The sequence below is a fragment of the Dasypus novemcinctus genome, chromosome 10, assembly GCF_030445035.2.
Source record: "Dasypus novemcinctus isolate mDasNov1 chromosome 10, mDasNov1.1.hap2, whole genome shotgun sequence".
Classification (NCBI taxonomy): domain Eukaryota; kingdom Metazoa; phylum Chordata; class Mammalia; order Cingulata; family Dasypodidae; genus Dasypus; species Dasypus novemcinctus.
This window is the reverse complement of record NC_080682.1, coordinates 81882187-81897300: the sequence shown is the minus strand read 5'-3', so window position 1 is coordinate 81897300 and position 15114 is coordinate 81882187. Positions and strand designations below refer to the sequence as shown.

Genomic DNA, 15114 nt, shown 5'->3' with positions numbered 1-15114 from the left:
GAGCCTCATAAGGGCACTTGTACCTTCAGAGGGGTGTTTTGGGGGCCCTGAGCTCTGATCCCAGCTGCTGCCTCCCTGATCTGCCTTCAGAGCTGCCTCAAACCACGACAAAATCCTCTTTCCCTTCCCAGCAAAGAAGCATGTTAGGCTCTGGAAGTCAGGACCTCGGTTACGTAACACATTCCTTTATTCCTTCAGTCATTCAGGTAACACATTCCTTTATTCCGTTAGTCATTTACCCAGTATTTGTAGCATGCCTACATGTCCTGGATTATTCAAGGTCCTGGGTCACAGCAGTAAACCAGACAAAGCTCCTGCCCCTCCCTGCATCTTACACAGTGTCTGTCTCAGTGTGGCTGTACGAGGCTGGATTTTTTTTTTCATGTGTTCATTTATGCATACACACATACATTTATTCAACTAAGATTTTTTTTTTTTTTAAAGATTTATTTTTATTTATTTAATTCCCCTCCCCTCCCCCGGTTGTCTGTTCTCTGTGTCTGTTTGCTGCGTCTTGTTTCTTTGTCCGCTTCTGTTGTCGTCAGCGGCACAGGAAGTGTGGGCGGCGCCATTCCTCGGCAGGCTGCTCCCTCCTTCGCGCTGGGCGGCTCTTCTTCTGGGTGCACTCCTTGCGCGTGGGGCTCCCCTACGCGGGGGACACCCCTGTGTGGCACGGCACTCCTTGCGCGCATCAGCACTGCGCATGGGCCAGCTCCACGCGGGTCAAGGAGGCCCGGGGCTTGAACCGCGGACCTCCCATGTGGTAGACGGACGCCCTAACCACTGGGCCAAAGTCCGTTTCCCTCAACTAAGATTTACTGACTATCTACTATGTGCTGGGGATACAGATGGGAACAAAATAGATAAATACCCCCGCTTCCGTGAAGCTTTGATTTAAATATTTTTATTTGGTTAAAGCAACAAAGTATGGCAATGGAGCACTAGCCCCAAGAGGTGCTTTGTGAATGAAGGGTTCCATAGTCACAAAGTTTGAGAAATGTTTTATACCAGTCTTGCCAGTCCCTCCCAAGCCTTGGAAATTCTCAAGGTCCAGTAACATGTTAATGTCTTCAGTAAAGAAGCTTAATTAACTTTGTTCATAGCAGCTCTCCCATACCTATTCAGAGTATTTTTTTTTCTTTTTGCATAGTACATTCTACATACATAGTATTCAGTCTAATATTCTTTAATCTAGAAACACTGGATTAAATACTTAAAATTTAAGAAGTAAAATAATAGAATTAACTAATTATTAGATCATGGGGTGATAAACTCGCTAAGCATTAAAACTTTTTTAACAGAAAAAAATACATAGGAAAAACCTGACACCACTTGGCTCTATGCATTTTTAAAAATGTATGTATAATAATTTAAATGAAAATAAATAGGCAGTCAGACTGGGGTAAAATCTACATTAAATTTGATAACAAAGAAGTTCTTGCTGTGATATTTTTAAAACGTTCATTCAGATGAGGTATTCCTAGGCACCTGGCACAATGTAGGTGGTTAGTTAATATTTGTTGGTTAAAGACCCAATGATAGGGAAGTGGACTTGGCCCAATGGAAAGGGCATCTGCCTACCACATGGGAGGTCTGCGGTTCAAACCCCAGGCCTCCTTGACCTGTGTGGAGCTGGCCCATGCGCAGCGCTGATGCGCGCAAGGAGTGCTGTGCCATGCAAGGTTGTCCCCTGCGTAGGGGAGCTCCACACGCAAGGAGTGCGCCCCGTAAGGAGAGCCGCCTAGCGTGAAAGAAAGTGCAGCCTGCCCGGGAATGGCGCCACACACACGGAGATCTGACACAAGATGACGCAACAAAAAGAAACACAGATTCCCGGTGCCGCCGATAAGGATAGAAGTGGTCACAGAAGAACACACAGAGAATGGACACAGAGAGCAAACAACTGGGGGGGTGGGGAAGAGAGGAGAGAAATAAATAAAAAATAAATCTTTAAAAAAAAACCCCAATGATAAATGGACAAAGGCTATGAATAGACAGTTCACACTCAAATTTAAAAAGTAAATACTAAAAAATGTAAGCCCTACAAAAATGTTCTTGCTTGCCTTTCAAAGGAATATGAATTAATTATGCTCTATCTACTGATTTAGTAAAGCAAAAAAGGACTAGATGTAAAAAACATTTAAACTCAGTCATTAGTATTGAGTAAAATATAAGTTAGAGCTATGTTTTTGGAAAGCAGTATGGCAACAATGATTAAAATCCATAAAAGTGTTCTGACCTCTTGGCCCAGAAATCCTGCTCCAGGGATTTATCCTATGGAAATAATCCAGCAGAAGAAAGAAATCTCTGTGCAGCTTGAATATTAAGTAGAATAAGTGGGTTACCCAGAGTGGGCTATTCTCCTTTATATGTGTGAACGCACTCACTTTTACAGCTTTTGAAAAAATTCCTTAAACACGGAACAGAACTTACTGCTTCAGGAAGCCCCAGGACAGCTGCTATTTATCTAGCTTTTTCTCCGTGCGGGCACTGGGCCAAGCACTTCGCGTGTGGAACCCCATTACCCCCTCGTGGCAACCTTGCGGTTGGTCCTGATGCTACAGAAGTTCACTGATGAGGCAGGGCTAGAGCAGCATCTTCCCCTAGAAAAGAGCAGATTCGTGTAGGATGCTGGCTAGGCGTAGGCCTCGGTGTGTGGTGTGGTGAGAGGCCCGTCTTTGGCTCCCAGCACTTTGTACTGACTAAGCGGCCCTGGGCAAGTCCCTCCTGTGAACTTGGGGTCAAGACGCCTCTGCCTTAGGGTTTTGTGAGAGTGGACTCTGTTAACGTGCCCAGCAAGGCACCTGGCACCAATGGCAGCACGTGGCAATAAGATCTTTAGCCAAGTTCTCGATAGCACTTTCCTGATTTTGTGCAGCGGGCGTGCCCTGGCGACTTCCTAGATCAGCTGGGGCTCAGAGCCCCTGACAGGACATACTCAGGTTGGGGGTGAACACCCGCTGGGTGGCACCACCTGTCTTCCCCTTGTTTTCCGATTTCCCAGTCCTTCTGCCAGCAGCCACTGGCTGCCACTGGTCAGAGCCCCAGGCCTCAGCTCTGGAACTCCTGCCCTCCAGCCTGTCAGCAGGACTTTTGCTTTGCTTTAGTGAGTGCCCGAGTCTGAGCAAAGAGGCACCTCAGGCTCTAGGTCTGTTTGCAGCTGCCCACTCGGCATCTCTGCTTGGAAATGGGAACCTCATATTTCAATGTCCAACTCTAACTCCTGATCTTCAACCTGAAACAGATTCCTCCCTTGACCTGCCCCTTCCCTGGAAATGGCGAGTCCCTCCTGTTGCTCAGCCCAAAAGCCTTGGAGTCGGTCTCGACTCCTCTTTCTCCTGGCCCCATAGCCAGCCGACCAGGAATTCAGAGTCCACCCAGCATCTGCCCATTCTCACCACCTCCTCCTGGGGTACTGCAGTGGCTCCTGTCAGGTTTCCCTGCTTCTCTTTTGCTCCCCTCATCCTACTTTCAACACAAGAGCAGAGAGCTCCTTTTCAAACTTAAGTCACGTCCTCTGCTCAAAACCCTCCAGCTCACGCAGAGTAAAAACCGAAGGCTGACAGTGGACTCAAAGCCTCTGTGGTCTGGCCTCTGTCACTCTGACCTCCTCTCCTGCCCTGGCCACTGGCTCACTCTGTCCTGGCCACATGGTCCTCTCCAAACACCAGGACACTCCACCTTGGAGCCTTTCCTCTGGCCGTTGCCTCGGTCAAGAAAGCCTCCCCATCTCCGTGCGGCTGACCCTTCCTTCTCCTCGAGTCTGTCCACGTCTGCCCCTCAGTGAATCTGCCCTGACCACCTACCAATACTGCAGCCTGCGCCTCCAGCACGGCCAGTCCCCTTTCCTACCAGCCATTTTCCCTTCAATCCTGTTATGTAATTCACCTATTTATTGTTTGCTGATTATTTATGTATGTTTCCTCCCTTGCTAGACCATAAGTTCTGAGAGGGCAGGGTCTTTGGTTTGAACATTCACATAACCCCATCAGGTAGGGCAGTGCTTGGCACCGAGCAGGCCCTCAACGTAACATCTGTAGGATGAACTCATGAATGGTTGGCCTGGCTTCTCACTGGACCTCAGACTGGGGAGCAGCCCAGCCTCTCAGGCTGGGGACCGTCTTGCAGGGTTCGGGAGATGTGTCCTGTGACCTTGGACCGGCTGTGAGAAGGGAGTTTGGAGTTTTGATTTTGCCTCCGTTTGCCTTTCCGAGGGGCGTGATCACAGTCTCTTGGCAGAGCTGGGTCTGCACAGACAGCTGCGGTGGGGGGGGGGGGCCTTCAGGTGTCTTGGGGAGTGGGCTGGGGTGGGCAGTCAAGAGCAGTGCCTGTCGGCCCCGTGGGCTCTTGAGCGATGGGCCCAGGCAGTTGGGGAGCTCTCATCCGTGCCTTGCCTCCGAGCATCCTGTGCTCTCCCGGGGTCCTGACACAGGAATCAGGTGGCAGGTGTGAGCCAAGGGGTGGGGCCGGGGGCGGGGCTGAGGTTGCTGCTGGGGCAACTTGCCCTTGACCGCCTGAGTCTAGTGGCGCCTGCACAGGCCTGACACAGAGACCAAGAGAGGCTGCCTGCCGGGCTGCGGGGGGCCAGGGAAACGGGGTCCTGTGACCCCTGACTCTTCCGCCTTGTGGGGCCAAGAACTGTCCCTCTCTCCCCCCACTCTCAAGTCACGCCAGTCCCAGCAGGTCGAGCGTGTCCCCGAGCATGTCCCCGGCTGAGGGCACTCACGTCCACCCAGGATAACATCTCCTGCCCTGAGGCAGGCTGGAAGTGCAGTGTGTGCTCAGCATGCAGTGGGGCCTGCCCAGGAGGGACGGACAGTGGATCGTGGATCCCGAGGCTGCTTCCCTCCCTGCTTCACTGGGCTCCTGTTGGGCAGCTCAGAGTTCGCCCTCACCGCCACCTGCCTCCCCCCTTTCCTTCAGAGCAACGTGGATGTAGATCTGGCTATGCCCAGAGCTGGCAAGACCTCCTCCCTATCTGTGGCAGGGAGAAGCGGGGAGGAAAGACAGTCCCAGGACCAATACCCCAAACCTGCTGCTGTTAGCAAAAGAAGAGAAATCCAGCCCTCTTGCTGCTTGGGGACCCTCAGAGCTGTAGCAGAGAAACTGGTCCCTGACGCCACCCTGTCCCTGCGGGGGAGCAGAGGGAGCTGTGCTCTGAGGCCATGTGCCAGGACGTGGCCCTGCAGTGGCTGACGTCCCAGGCAGGCCTGGCCCTACGTCCAGGGTAAGGCTCTAGAAGGAGCCGGTCAGCTCTGCAAGGGCCAAGGGGAAGGGGACAGAACCAACACGGCGCAGGCTGTGCCTCCTCTGGCTTTCATTAGGTTTAATCTCGTTGTTCTGACCCCAAGGCTGCTGCAGCGGAACGCGCCTGCCCATGTGTATACTGTGTGAACGTGCATCTGCACACGGCTCTCGCTCGGCCTGGAAGCCTGGAGAGCGCAGCAGGGAGGGCAGCCAGGCCCCAGGGTGGAGGGGCCCAGAGGCCCAGGCTAGCCACCAATTTATTTGTCCCTTGAAGCTCCCTGGAAACCAGTGTCCCCATAGAACACCATGCAGAGTCCCTCCTAGAAGCGCCCAGGATGGCAGTGGCTGTCTGGTCCCTGTGCTTTTTTCTTCAATGGGCCACATACCGCAAAGGCCCTTGGCACGGGCATAGGCAAGTCCCTCTCCAGAGCAGTTTGGACACCCCTGAAAGGTGGAGGCACTGCCTGTCTTAGGCCCTTCCCAGGGTGCTCCCCGTGCCCCTGCGGCTAGTCAGTGTCCCCTCCCTCATCACCATCCACCTTACGAGAGAGTGGGGCGCTGCTTTATGCTCAGCTTCTTGGACTCTGCCTGCTTGCTCTCAGATACGTTCCGTGCCCTTCCCCTGCTCTGCTTCATGTTACAGAGGTGTCACCCCAGAAAACAACATTTCCCAGGCTCTCTTGCAACTGGTTTCCTACTAGGCTGGACCTTGGGAAGCTCTAGTGGGACACTGGAGGGCAGGACAAAGGCAGGGCCAGGGCATTCCTCCCAGCCCTGCCCCCGGGCAGGGGCCGTGTCTCGTCGGTGGTGCCTGTCCCTGCCCAGCCTGTGGGCCCACCTCCACTGGGCACGCTCCCTAGGGAACCCATACTTCTGGCCCTGGCATCACTGGCTCTTCCTGCTGTGGCTCCTCTCTGGGTAGAGCCTCATCCCCGTTTGCTTTTCAGCTCTTCAGTTAGTTTCTTGTGCTAAATTACCTCTGTTGCACTCCCTGGCCTGGGCTCTGTTTTCCTGACTGGATCCTGACACTCTTCATTTCTCTGTCTTCCTTTCCAAATGTTTGACCCCAGGGAGAACAGTGGGCAAGGCCACAGGGGAGACCAGCTCTGGCAGTTAGGAGCTGTGTGACCTAAGTCGAGGAAAAGAACCTCCCTGAACCTCCCTTTCCTTATCTGTAAAATGGGGTTAGAAACCATGCACAGGACGAGTTGCCTTTGCTTCCCTTGGGATGAGTGGAAGGGTCTCCATGCTTTGCTAGAAAGCAGGAACAGTGACACCACAGGACCGGCGCACAGACCCTCGCCCTGACCCAGCAGAGGGGCGTGCCAGCAAGGGGCCTGGGGATTGGCTGCTGGGCGTGGTGTGAGGCCATTCGTTTCCCAGACTGTGCCTGGCTCTGCCTTCCCGTGCGTGTGCACGGCTGGGCCTCAGCGCTCGGAATGCAGGGGGCAGTGGGCCTGGCCAGGCGGCTGAGAGGAGCCCGAGCTCTCAGCGTTGAGCAGAGCAGCTGCCCGGGAGTGGTGGGCCCTTCTCCCCTGGGGGTCCCACCCTCCACCATAGGCCTGCACCCTCCCTCTGCACACAGGTGACAAGGCAAAGTCCAGGGCAAAGAACAGCCAAGCCTGGGGGGGTGGTGCAGCTGGTGCTGTGGCATCTGTAGGTGGAGACCAAAGGGGACCTGTGGCTCAGGGGACATGGCCCGGGCACCTCCCCGTTGCTCGGGGTCCCAGCACTGTGCACTCACTGGGTGGCCTGCTGTGTTACCCCTGTGGACTCCACTCTCTTCCAATAGCGTCCCTGCAGGGTCATCGGGATGCTAGAGACGATGAACATAAGCTTCAGAGCGAGGGCACCCAGAGGCGCTGGCGCGGCTTCTGCTTTTGTCTTTAGAGTTATGTCTATTGCTCCTACCAGCACCAGTACTACTAGTACGACCATTACTAGTACAAGCACGCGGACAGGAGCCCTCGGGAATGGAAAGAGGTGTCTGGACATGGAGGCTGGGGGGAGACATTTCCTCCCGGGGGAGGTGCGCACCCCAGACCCCCAGCCAGAGCCTGAAGCGGGCCATGAGGGGAGGGGGGGCATGCCCTTCTGGGCCTCCCCGATTAGGTGAGGTGGGGGCTGCACAGGCCCGGAGCAAGCACCAGCTTCTTACCCACAAAGGTGCAGCCTCTCAGACCCCCGTGCCCCTCCACTGACATTCAGCGCCCACTGGGGGAGACGCTGGCCCTGGTCCTGCTGAGCAAGGGACGACCGTCCCAGGAGCCCAGGCAGCTGGGCTGCGCCCTTGCCCTGGCCATGCTCCAGCCCTGCCGGCAAAGCCAGAACTCTGGGAGGAAAAGGGAGCAAAGCAGGACACTGGGGTGTTCCTTGCAGGTTGGGGCTGGCCCCGGGGGATGGGGGCCTCGGGTCTCATACCAGCACAGCCTGGCTCAGCCCCACCTCCTGCAGCCCCCGCGTCCTGGCCAGGCTGCCTCCACCCTTCCTCTGACTCCCGCAGTGCACCTTCAGTTTTTAGGTCTCCTCCAAGTTATCTCAACAACTTCTCCCCGGCCTCTCACCCCTCCTTGTGGATGCTCTGGTCCACCTTCCACTCTGCAACCAGAGTGATCTTTCTAGGAGGCATAGCTGACAGTGCCAGTCCACAGGGCCTAAAACCCTTCAGTGATGGCCTTGGGGTAAAACCACCCTTGAACTTGCCATTCAAGGCCCTTCTTGGTTTGATGTCAATTCAGCCATGTTCCACTGGTTCCTTTCATATGCCCTCCTTCCTCCAGCACATGGACTGCTTTGTTTCCTGTACAGATAGTCATGCTTCCCACCTTGGTGCTTTTGCTCACAGAGGTTCATCCCTGGAGTGCCACCTCTCCCTACCCTGTAGGTTGAAATCCTACTCAACCTCAATGGCCCAGTTAAAGTGGCAGCCTGAAGTGTATACTGCACGGAGGTCCATCTCCCTGCTCTTCTTCACTTCTCTACCTCCCTCTTAGATGTTCTACCTTATAATGCAGATATTTGTGAACATGCACAATTAAATTAAATCTCAAACAACCCTTAGAACAGAACAAGAAGCTAGAAGACAGGGACTGTGGCCGAGTCATCTCCAAATCTCCTGCATGGGCCTGATTCAGAGGAGAGGCACAGGTAGCACCTGTTGAATAAATGATTATTTGGGCACACATGCCTATACCCAGATACACCCCAGGTAGAGCATCTGCTCTCTGCTATAATAATTCTAGGTAACAAACCTCTTGAAGCTCAGGGACTTATAGCATCTGTTTCTCTTGCTCACAGGTCACTGTTGGACAGGCTGGCTCAGCTCCAGGCTGCTGTGGGCTGGGCTGGGCTCTGGGTGGACTGGGCTCCAGGTCTGTTCCATGGGCCCCTGGTTGGGGTCCCAGTCTAAAGGGACAGCAGTCATCTGGGACAAGCTTTTCTCAAGGCAGACTGGCAGGAGTGTTAGTGGACAAGTCAACCCGGCAAGGACACTTAAAGCCTTTGCTCACGTCTTGTCATAGCCGCTAATTTTCTGCCAGTCAAAGCAAGTCTCATGGCCACCTCTCAGGTCAGTCGTGCAGGGAAGTATCCCCACTGACTCTAGAGGGAAGGGCTGCAAGTCACGGGACAAAGCATAGCTCTGCTATGGAGAGGACGTGAAAAACTGGGTTCATATTCCTGTCCATTCTCCCAGAATAAAGGCCATGCACAGTGTCCATTTGTGGTTCTATTGTGCTCACAGACATACAGGCTGATCCCCATCCTCTGATGAAATTTGTGACAGTGGGCCCAATGTCTTAAACTCCTGGTGCTTCAGTTTTCTCAACAGCAAACTGGAGTTAATAATTTCCTCTGAGGGTTGTGTGAGATTCAACTTAATACACGTAAAACACTTAAACAATTCTCTGTATATATTGCACACTCAATAAAAGTAAGTGTTTTTATTGTTATTGTTATTATTATATCTAGCCAGGTCTTTGGTTATAACACATACTTCACAAATACCTCCCATTCCTGGTCACACCATTATAGAGGTACCCACATACGTACACAAGTATGCCCAGACAGCAGGGGGTACAAACTGGCAGTCCACTGGCTGAATCTGCCAGAGACATGTTTTTAAAACTTGAGGCATTTCACCCAACCCCAAAAAATTCTTGAAATAGTCATATCTGCCAACGCTAAGCCTAGGGCCTGCAGGGTAATAGTTGATTGAAGTTCTTGCTTTGGGAAGAAGGATGGAGAGAGAGAGAGAAGTCAGAACTGACCCTGAGGTTTCTGACTTGAAAAGATCTTGACCAAGTGGTGGTATCAACTGATATAAGAAATGCTGGGAACGGGCAGAACCTTTGGAGCCAACTGAATTCTGAATGGGCATATTAAGTCCAAGGTGCCTGGAGGGTAAAAGGAGAGATTTTCAAAACAGACACATGGATCTAAAGCGTCAGAGAGAAATCTGGGCTGGAGGTACCTTGTGCATTATCTTTACAGATGCTAAGTATAGTCAGAGCATAGGTGACTCTCTCAGCAAGAGTGCATAGGGTGAGTAGATGCTAGGGCTCAGGGGAACCACGAAGGGCCTTAAGGGCAGGCTAGAAGACTGGATAGCTGAGGTGCAACAGCCAGAGAGGCAGGGGAGAGGAAGTGTCCCTAGGAACAGCCAGGGGTCAAATGATCACCTGCTGCTGGGCAAGGGACCCAAAGGCCCTTGAATTGGACTTTGCTTGGGGCTGTTTGGGAAAGTAGTGGAGACATAGGTAGGCTCATAGGGACTGAGGAGTGAGTGATGAGAAGCAAAGAAGTGACGAAAATAAATGTAGCCAACTCTTCCAGAAGATTATCTAGGAATGATGGTAGGATTGGGCTTAAAAAGAAGAGAGGCGTCAGCATATTTGAACAGTGATGGGAAAGATCCAGTAGACAAAGAAGACACAGGAAAGAAAAAAGATAATCACCCAGTGCAGGAGGCGGGAGGCAGCCAAGTTCAGGTAAGGTCTCGGACTTAGAAAGGAGGAAGGACATCTGCATGGCTTTGGCCAGAGAAGGGATTGCCCAGCTAGTTAGAGGCCAAGATGGATTTGGGACTTGGGCTACCTGTTTTGCTCATTCATTCATTCAACAGGTATTTACTGGAGATCTACTCTTTACCAGGCACAATTCTAGTAACAAACAAAACAGACAAAAATCACTGCTTACATTATAGCCATAGGAGACAGATAAACAAAATAAATAAGAAAATTTAATCATTTATTAGAAAGCAATATGTGCTATGAATAAACATAAAGCAGGAAAGGGAATGGATAGCTCTGAGAGTGTGGGTTGCAGTTTTAAATGGGATGATCATGGAAGGCATTGAGAAGGTGACATGTAATCAAAGCCTTGGGGGCAGTGAGTGTGCAAGCCCTGCATGCAAATATTTGGGGAAAACCAGATTCTAGGTAGACGCAAGAGCTTATGGAAGGGCCCTGGGATGGGAGCATACCCAGAGCATTGGAGGAACCAGTGATGGATGAGGTGATGGGAACCAACTGAGAGAGGATGTGATGAGAAGGACATCAGGGAGAACAGGTAGGAGACTATCTCTGTAATCCAGACAAGAGATGATGGCGGCTGGGACAGGGTGGTAGCAGAGAGGGTGGTGACAGGTGACTGGGTTCCTGATGTATTTTGAAGGTAGAGCCAACAGGAATTACTGATAGCTTGGAGCAAAGTATGAAAGAAAGAGAGAAGTCAAGATAGACACTAAGGTCTTTGACTAGAGTAACTGGAAGGCTCTTGCCATTGACTGATGCAGGTTTGGGGGCAGGCAAAGGCGAAGAGTTCATTTTCCACATGTTGAGTTTGATAGGCCTGTGGGACATCCTAGTGGACATGCCAAGTAAGTGGAGGTTTATATAGGTCTAGGTTCAGGGGACATGTCCAGGCTGGAGATGCAAACTTGAGAGTCATCAGAGTCTAAGGGAATATTTAAAGCCATGAGACTAGAAGAGTTTGAGTGTAGGCAGGGGAGAGGTTCAAAGACTGAGCTCTGGAGCTCTCCAGGGTTACAAGGCAGGGAGAAAAGGTGGAATCAGTGAAGGAGACAAAGAAGGAGGCAGCCAGAGAGGAGGAGACCAGGAGGCTGTGCTGTCCTAGAAACCAAGAAAAGAGCTGTTTCTAGACAGAAATCAGTGGGGAGTCATCAGCTGCATCAGATGCAGATGGGTAGCAATGTAAGATGAGAACTGAGAATTTCCCAGTAGATTTAGCAACATGTTGGTCATTGTAATTTTTTTTTTTTAGATTTTTCTATTTATTTATTTCTCCCCACTTGCCTCCCCCTTGCCCCATTGTTTGTGCTCACTGTCTGCTCTCTGTGTCTGTTCATTGTGTTCTTTCTGTGTCTGCTCCTCTTCTTTTTAGGAGACACCAGGAACTAAACCTGGAACCTCCCATGTGGGAGGGAGGTACCCAGTCACTTGAGCCATCTCTGTTCCTTATTTGTTGTGTCTTTCATCGTGTTTCCTTGTCGAATCTCCTTTTTGTGTCATCTCGTTGCATCAGCTCTCGGCACCAGCCCATTGCATCAGCTCGCTGTCTTGCTTGTCTTCTGTAGGAGGCACTGGGAACTGAACCCAGGACCTCCCATGTGGTAGGTAGGTGCCCAACTGCTTGAGCCACATCCACTTCCCTCATTGCAATTTTGATGACAGGGCCTGGGGTGGGCCCTCCCTAGGATGAAATAGGAGGATGTGTGTGTTCATGCCTGGCCCAGAGGCGTGTGCTGTCCAGTGCTGGGGCAGCCGGTGGGCTTCAGCAATGACACAGAGAACTAGAAGCTCAGTCTTGGAGGGTCCGTGTAGCCCCAGGCCTGCCGCCCACTCCCAGCAGCCTACCCAAACCCGTGCCAGAGCAGGTGCCCTGCTGGGGCCGTCCCTTCCCACCATCTCTCTAGGTCCTATTCTCCTCTCAGCAGATGAGCCGACCTCCCCAAAGAAGCCGAAGAGTGTCCCTGAGCCGGAGTCCAGCGGTGTGGAATGTGAAGCCACCTCTCCCCTGCCCTCCGAGTGGACCTCGGTGAGGATCAGCCCTGGGGAGGACGCGCTCGGGCAGGACGTGCTCGCCGTGCGTGTCCTGGTCACCAGCGACGACAGCAGGTATGCTCAGGCTCCCGGGGGGTGCCTAGTGGGTGTCACCTGTCACAGGGAGGGGGCTCTCGGGGTCCTCCCACTATGAGAGGGTGATGCATGGTAAGAGGGAGGCTACGATGGGGAAAGGACATAGGAAGTGAAGCTCTGCTGCCTTGGATCAGTATTTACGTGTCCACGCCACCTGCGTCAGAATCCCCTGGAGTGGCTGTTAGAAATACAGACTCAGGTCTCCCCCAGACATGCTGAATTCGTTCAGGAGGTCAATCAACAGTAGGAATCAATGGCTTATTACTTACCAGGCTCTGAGGATATAGCAGTGAGGAAGACAAGACAATGCCCTTGCTCGCTCACAGGGCTGTCATTCACATGGGGTAGACAATCAGTAAACAAGTAAATAGCTAAAAAGAAAAGTATCACACATGTGCCAGGTACGAAAACAAAATAGGGGCATGTGATAGAGATTGGCTGGTCGGCCAGTTTAGATTGGATGGCCAGGAAAGGCCTCTGTAGCAGTTACATATCCCCACCATAATGCTGAGTAACAAACCATCCCAACCAGCAGTTACTGCGCTCGTGATTCTGGAGGCCATCAGTTTAATCTAAACTCAGCTAGGCAGTTCTGTTCCCTGGTGGGCTCCCTTATGTGTTTGCATGAACTTCTGGAGGATGGCTTCTTGTCAGCTGGGCTGCTGAGGGCTAGTAGACCTGAGTACTTCATCCTCTATCAGACTTACTCACATGATCCTAAGAGAAAAAGTGGAATCATGCCTGGCCTCAGTGGCTCAGAACTGGCATGCTCTTATTTCCATTGCCTTCTGTTGGTCAAAGCAAGTCATGGAATTTAAGGGGTGGGGAAGTATATGCCACCCCTTTATGCAAGGAGCCACAAAGTCTTATTGCAAAAGAGTGTGGATAAAAAGATGAATGATTGCTGGCTATTTTGCAAACAATCTACCACAGCTTCCCTGAGGAGGTGGCATTTAAGCTGAGATCCAGTGTGCAAGAAAGAGTCAGGGGAATCCAAGCAGAGAGCGGCTCGTGCAAAGGCCCTGAGCGGGAGTGCCCCGGTGGATCTAAAATAATAACTAGAAAGACAGTGTGGCTGGCACGCCGTGAGTGGATAAAGGATAAGGGTTATGCCAGGGAGTAACGCAGAAGTAAGGCTCAGATAGATAGGCTAAGGAGTTTAAATGTGATTCTTAGACATTTAGAGAATAAGTCAAGGAGTGACATCTCATTTGTGATTTTCAAACACACCTCTGGCCTTGGTGTGGAGGATGGCTGCTGTAGTACTGGGTGAGACTGAAGGCAGGGGTCGGGTTAGGAACCCATGAGTCAGGTGAGAGGCAGGGTCTTGCACCAGGGCAGGAGCACTGGAGATGGATTTGCTGATGGACTGAATGAGAGGGGCAAGGGAAAGAGAGAATTCAAGGGTGACTCCCAGATTTTGACTTGAGATACTGAATAAACGGTGCAATCATTTCTAAAGTTGTCTTCAGTTGGGGAAGATTTCAGGGAAGAAGAAAATTTGTGGAGAAAGTCAATAGTTGGGATCTGCTGGGTTTGATGGGCCCATTAGATGTCTTTGTAGAGATATCATGAAAGCAGTTGACTATGTAAGTCTAAAGTTTCTGGGATGCATGGCTGGAGATGGCAATTTGAGAGGCATGGAAAGGCTAGTAAAGTCAAGGGACCGGTGAGTTTTTTATGGAATAAGAGCATCTTCTTATAGGTAAGGAAGAGCTGGAGCCCAGGAGAAAGCTCTAGGTGCTTCAACATTCAGTGGACAAACAGAACATTCTAGCAAACACCATTGGGAAGGAGAGAGATTCAGAGGGGAGGGTTGTAAAAGCTAAAAAAAGAAGGAGGGGAGGAGATGTGGCTCAAGCAGTTGAGCACCTGCTTCCCACATGGAAGGTCCTGGGTTCGATCTCCATTGCCTTCTAAAAGCAAAAAGCAAACAAAAAGCAAACAAATGAAAAACCAACTCAGGGGAGCCGATGTGGCTCAGTGGTTGAGCACCAACTTCCCACATACGAGGTTCTGGGTTCAATCCCTGGTACCTCAAAAAAAGGGGGGGTTTCACTGTCAGAGGCTACTGAAGAGTTGAGTCAGATAAGAATAGAGATGTGGCCTTTGGATTTTACAACTGGAGGATCATTGTTAAACTTAACAAAAGTGGTCTTAATAGAGTGATGGAATGGAAGCCTAGTTAGAGTGGGTATGGGGAGAAAGTGGAGACTAGTTATAGAAGACTGGATAATGGGGCCTGGGAACATGCATCTTAAGCCCCACTTGTGATTCTGATGCACATGATCTCATGAGAACCACTGCCTTGGACTGCCCTGAGCAGTCCCCAAGATGGGAAACCAGGGCCCAGAGAGGAGAAGGCACCTACCCAAGGTCACACAGCCTTCAGAGTCTTCTAGATCTCAATTAGGCAATTACAGACTCTTTCTGCTGTAGGAGGCAGAAGTCTAACTCAGACCAGCTTACATTTTTTTAAAAAGGACATGAACTGGTTCATCTACTCAGATGTCCAAAGGTGACTCTCACTTCAGACACGTTGGTTGCTCTGTCTTGCTGCCCCTCTGCATGCTGGGCTGGCAGCAACTTACAGAGGCTGCCTCCCCGGGGGGCTCTTAGCTACTGAGGGCAGCAGCCCATCTCCATCGATTCGTATCCTTGCACCAAGGTCTCAGGGTGACCTCCAGTTGGTACTACTCACATCGCATGC

At 51.5% G+C, this 15114-nt stretch overlaps 1 protein-coding gene across 8 annotated transcripts in view; it reads left to right on the top strand.

Annotated features, from left to right (window-relative positions):
* MICAL2 (microtubule associated monooxygenase, calponin and LIM domain containing 2) overlaps positions 1 to 15114 on the top strand; it is a 229449-nt gene that overhangs the window by 150511 nt on the left and 63824 nt on the right. For 6 of the 8 annotated variants that reach the window (XM_071218210.1, XM_058305719.2, XM_058305718.2 and 3 more), the window contains one exon: positions 12200 to 12383. In XM_071218210.1, coding sequence (XP_071074311.1) covers positions 12200 to 12383 — 184 coding nt within the window. The remainder of the gene's footprint in view (positions 1 to 12199; positions 12384 to 15114) is intronic. The other 2 variants (XM_058305724.2, XM_058305723.2) reach the window with 1 other exon arrangement.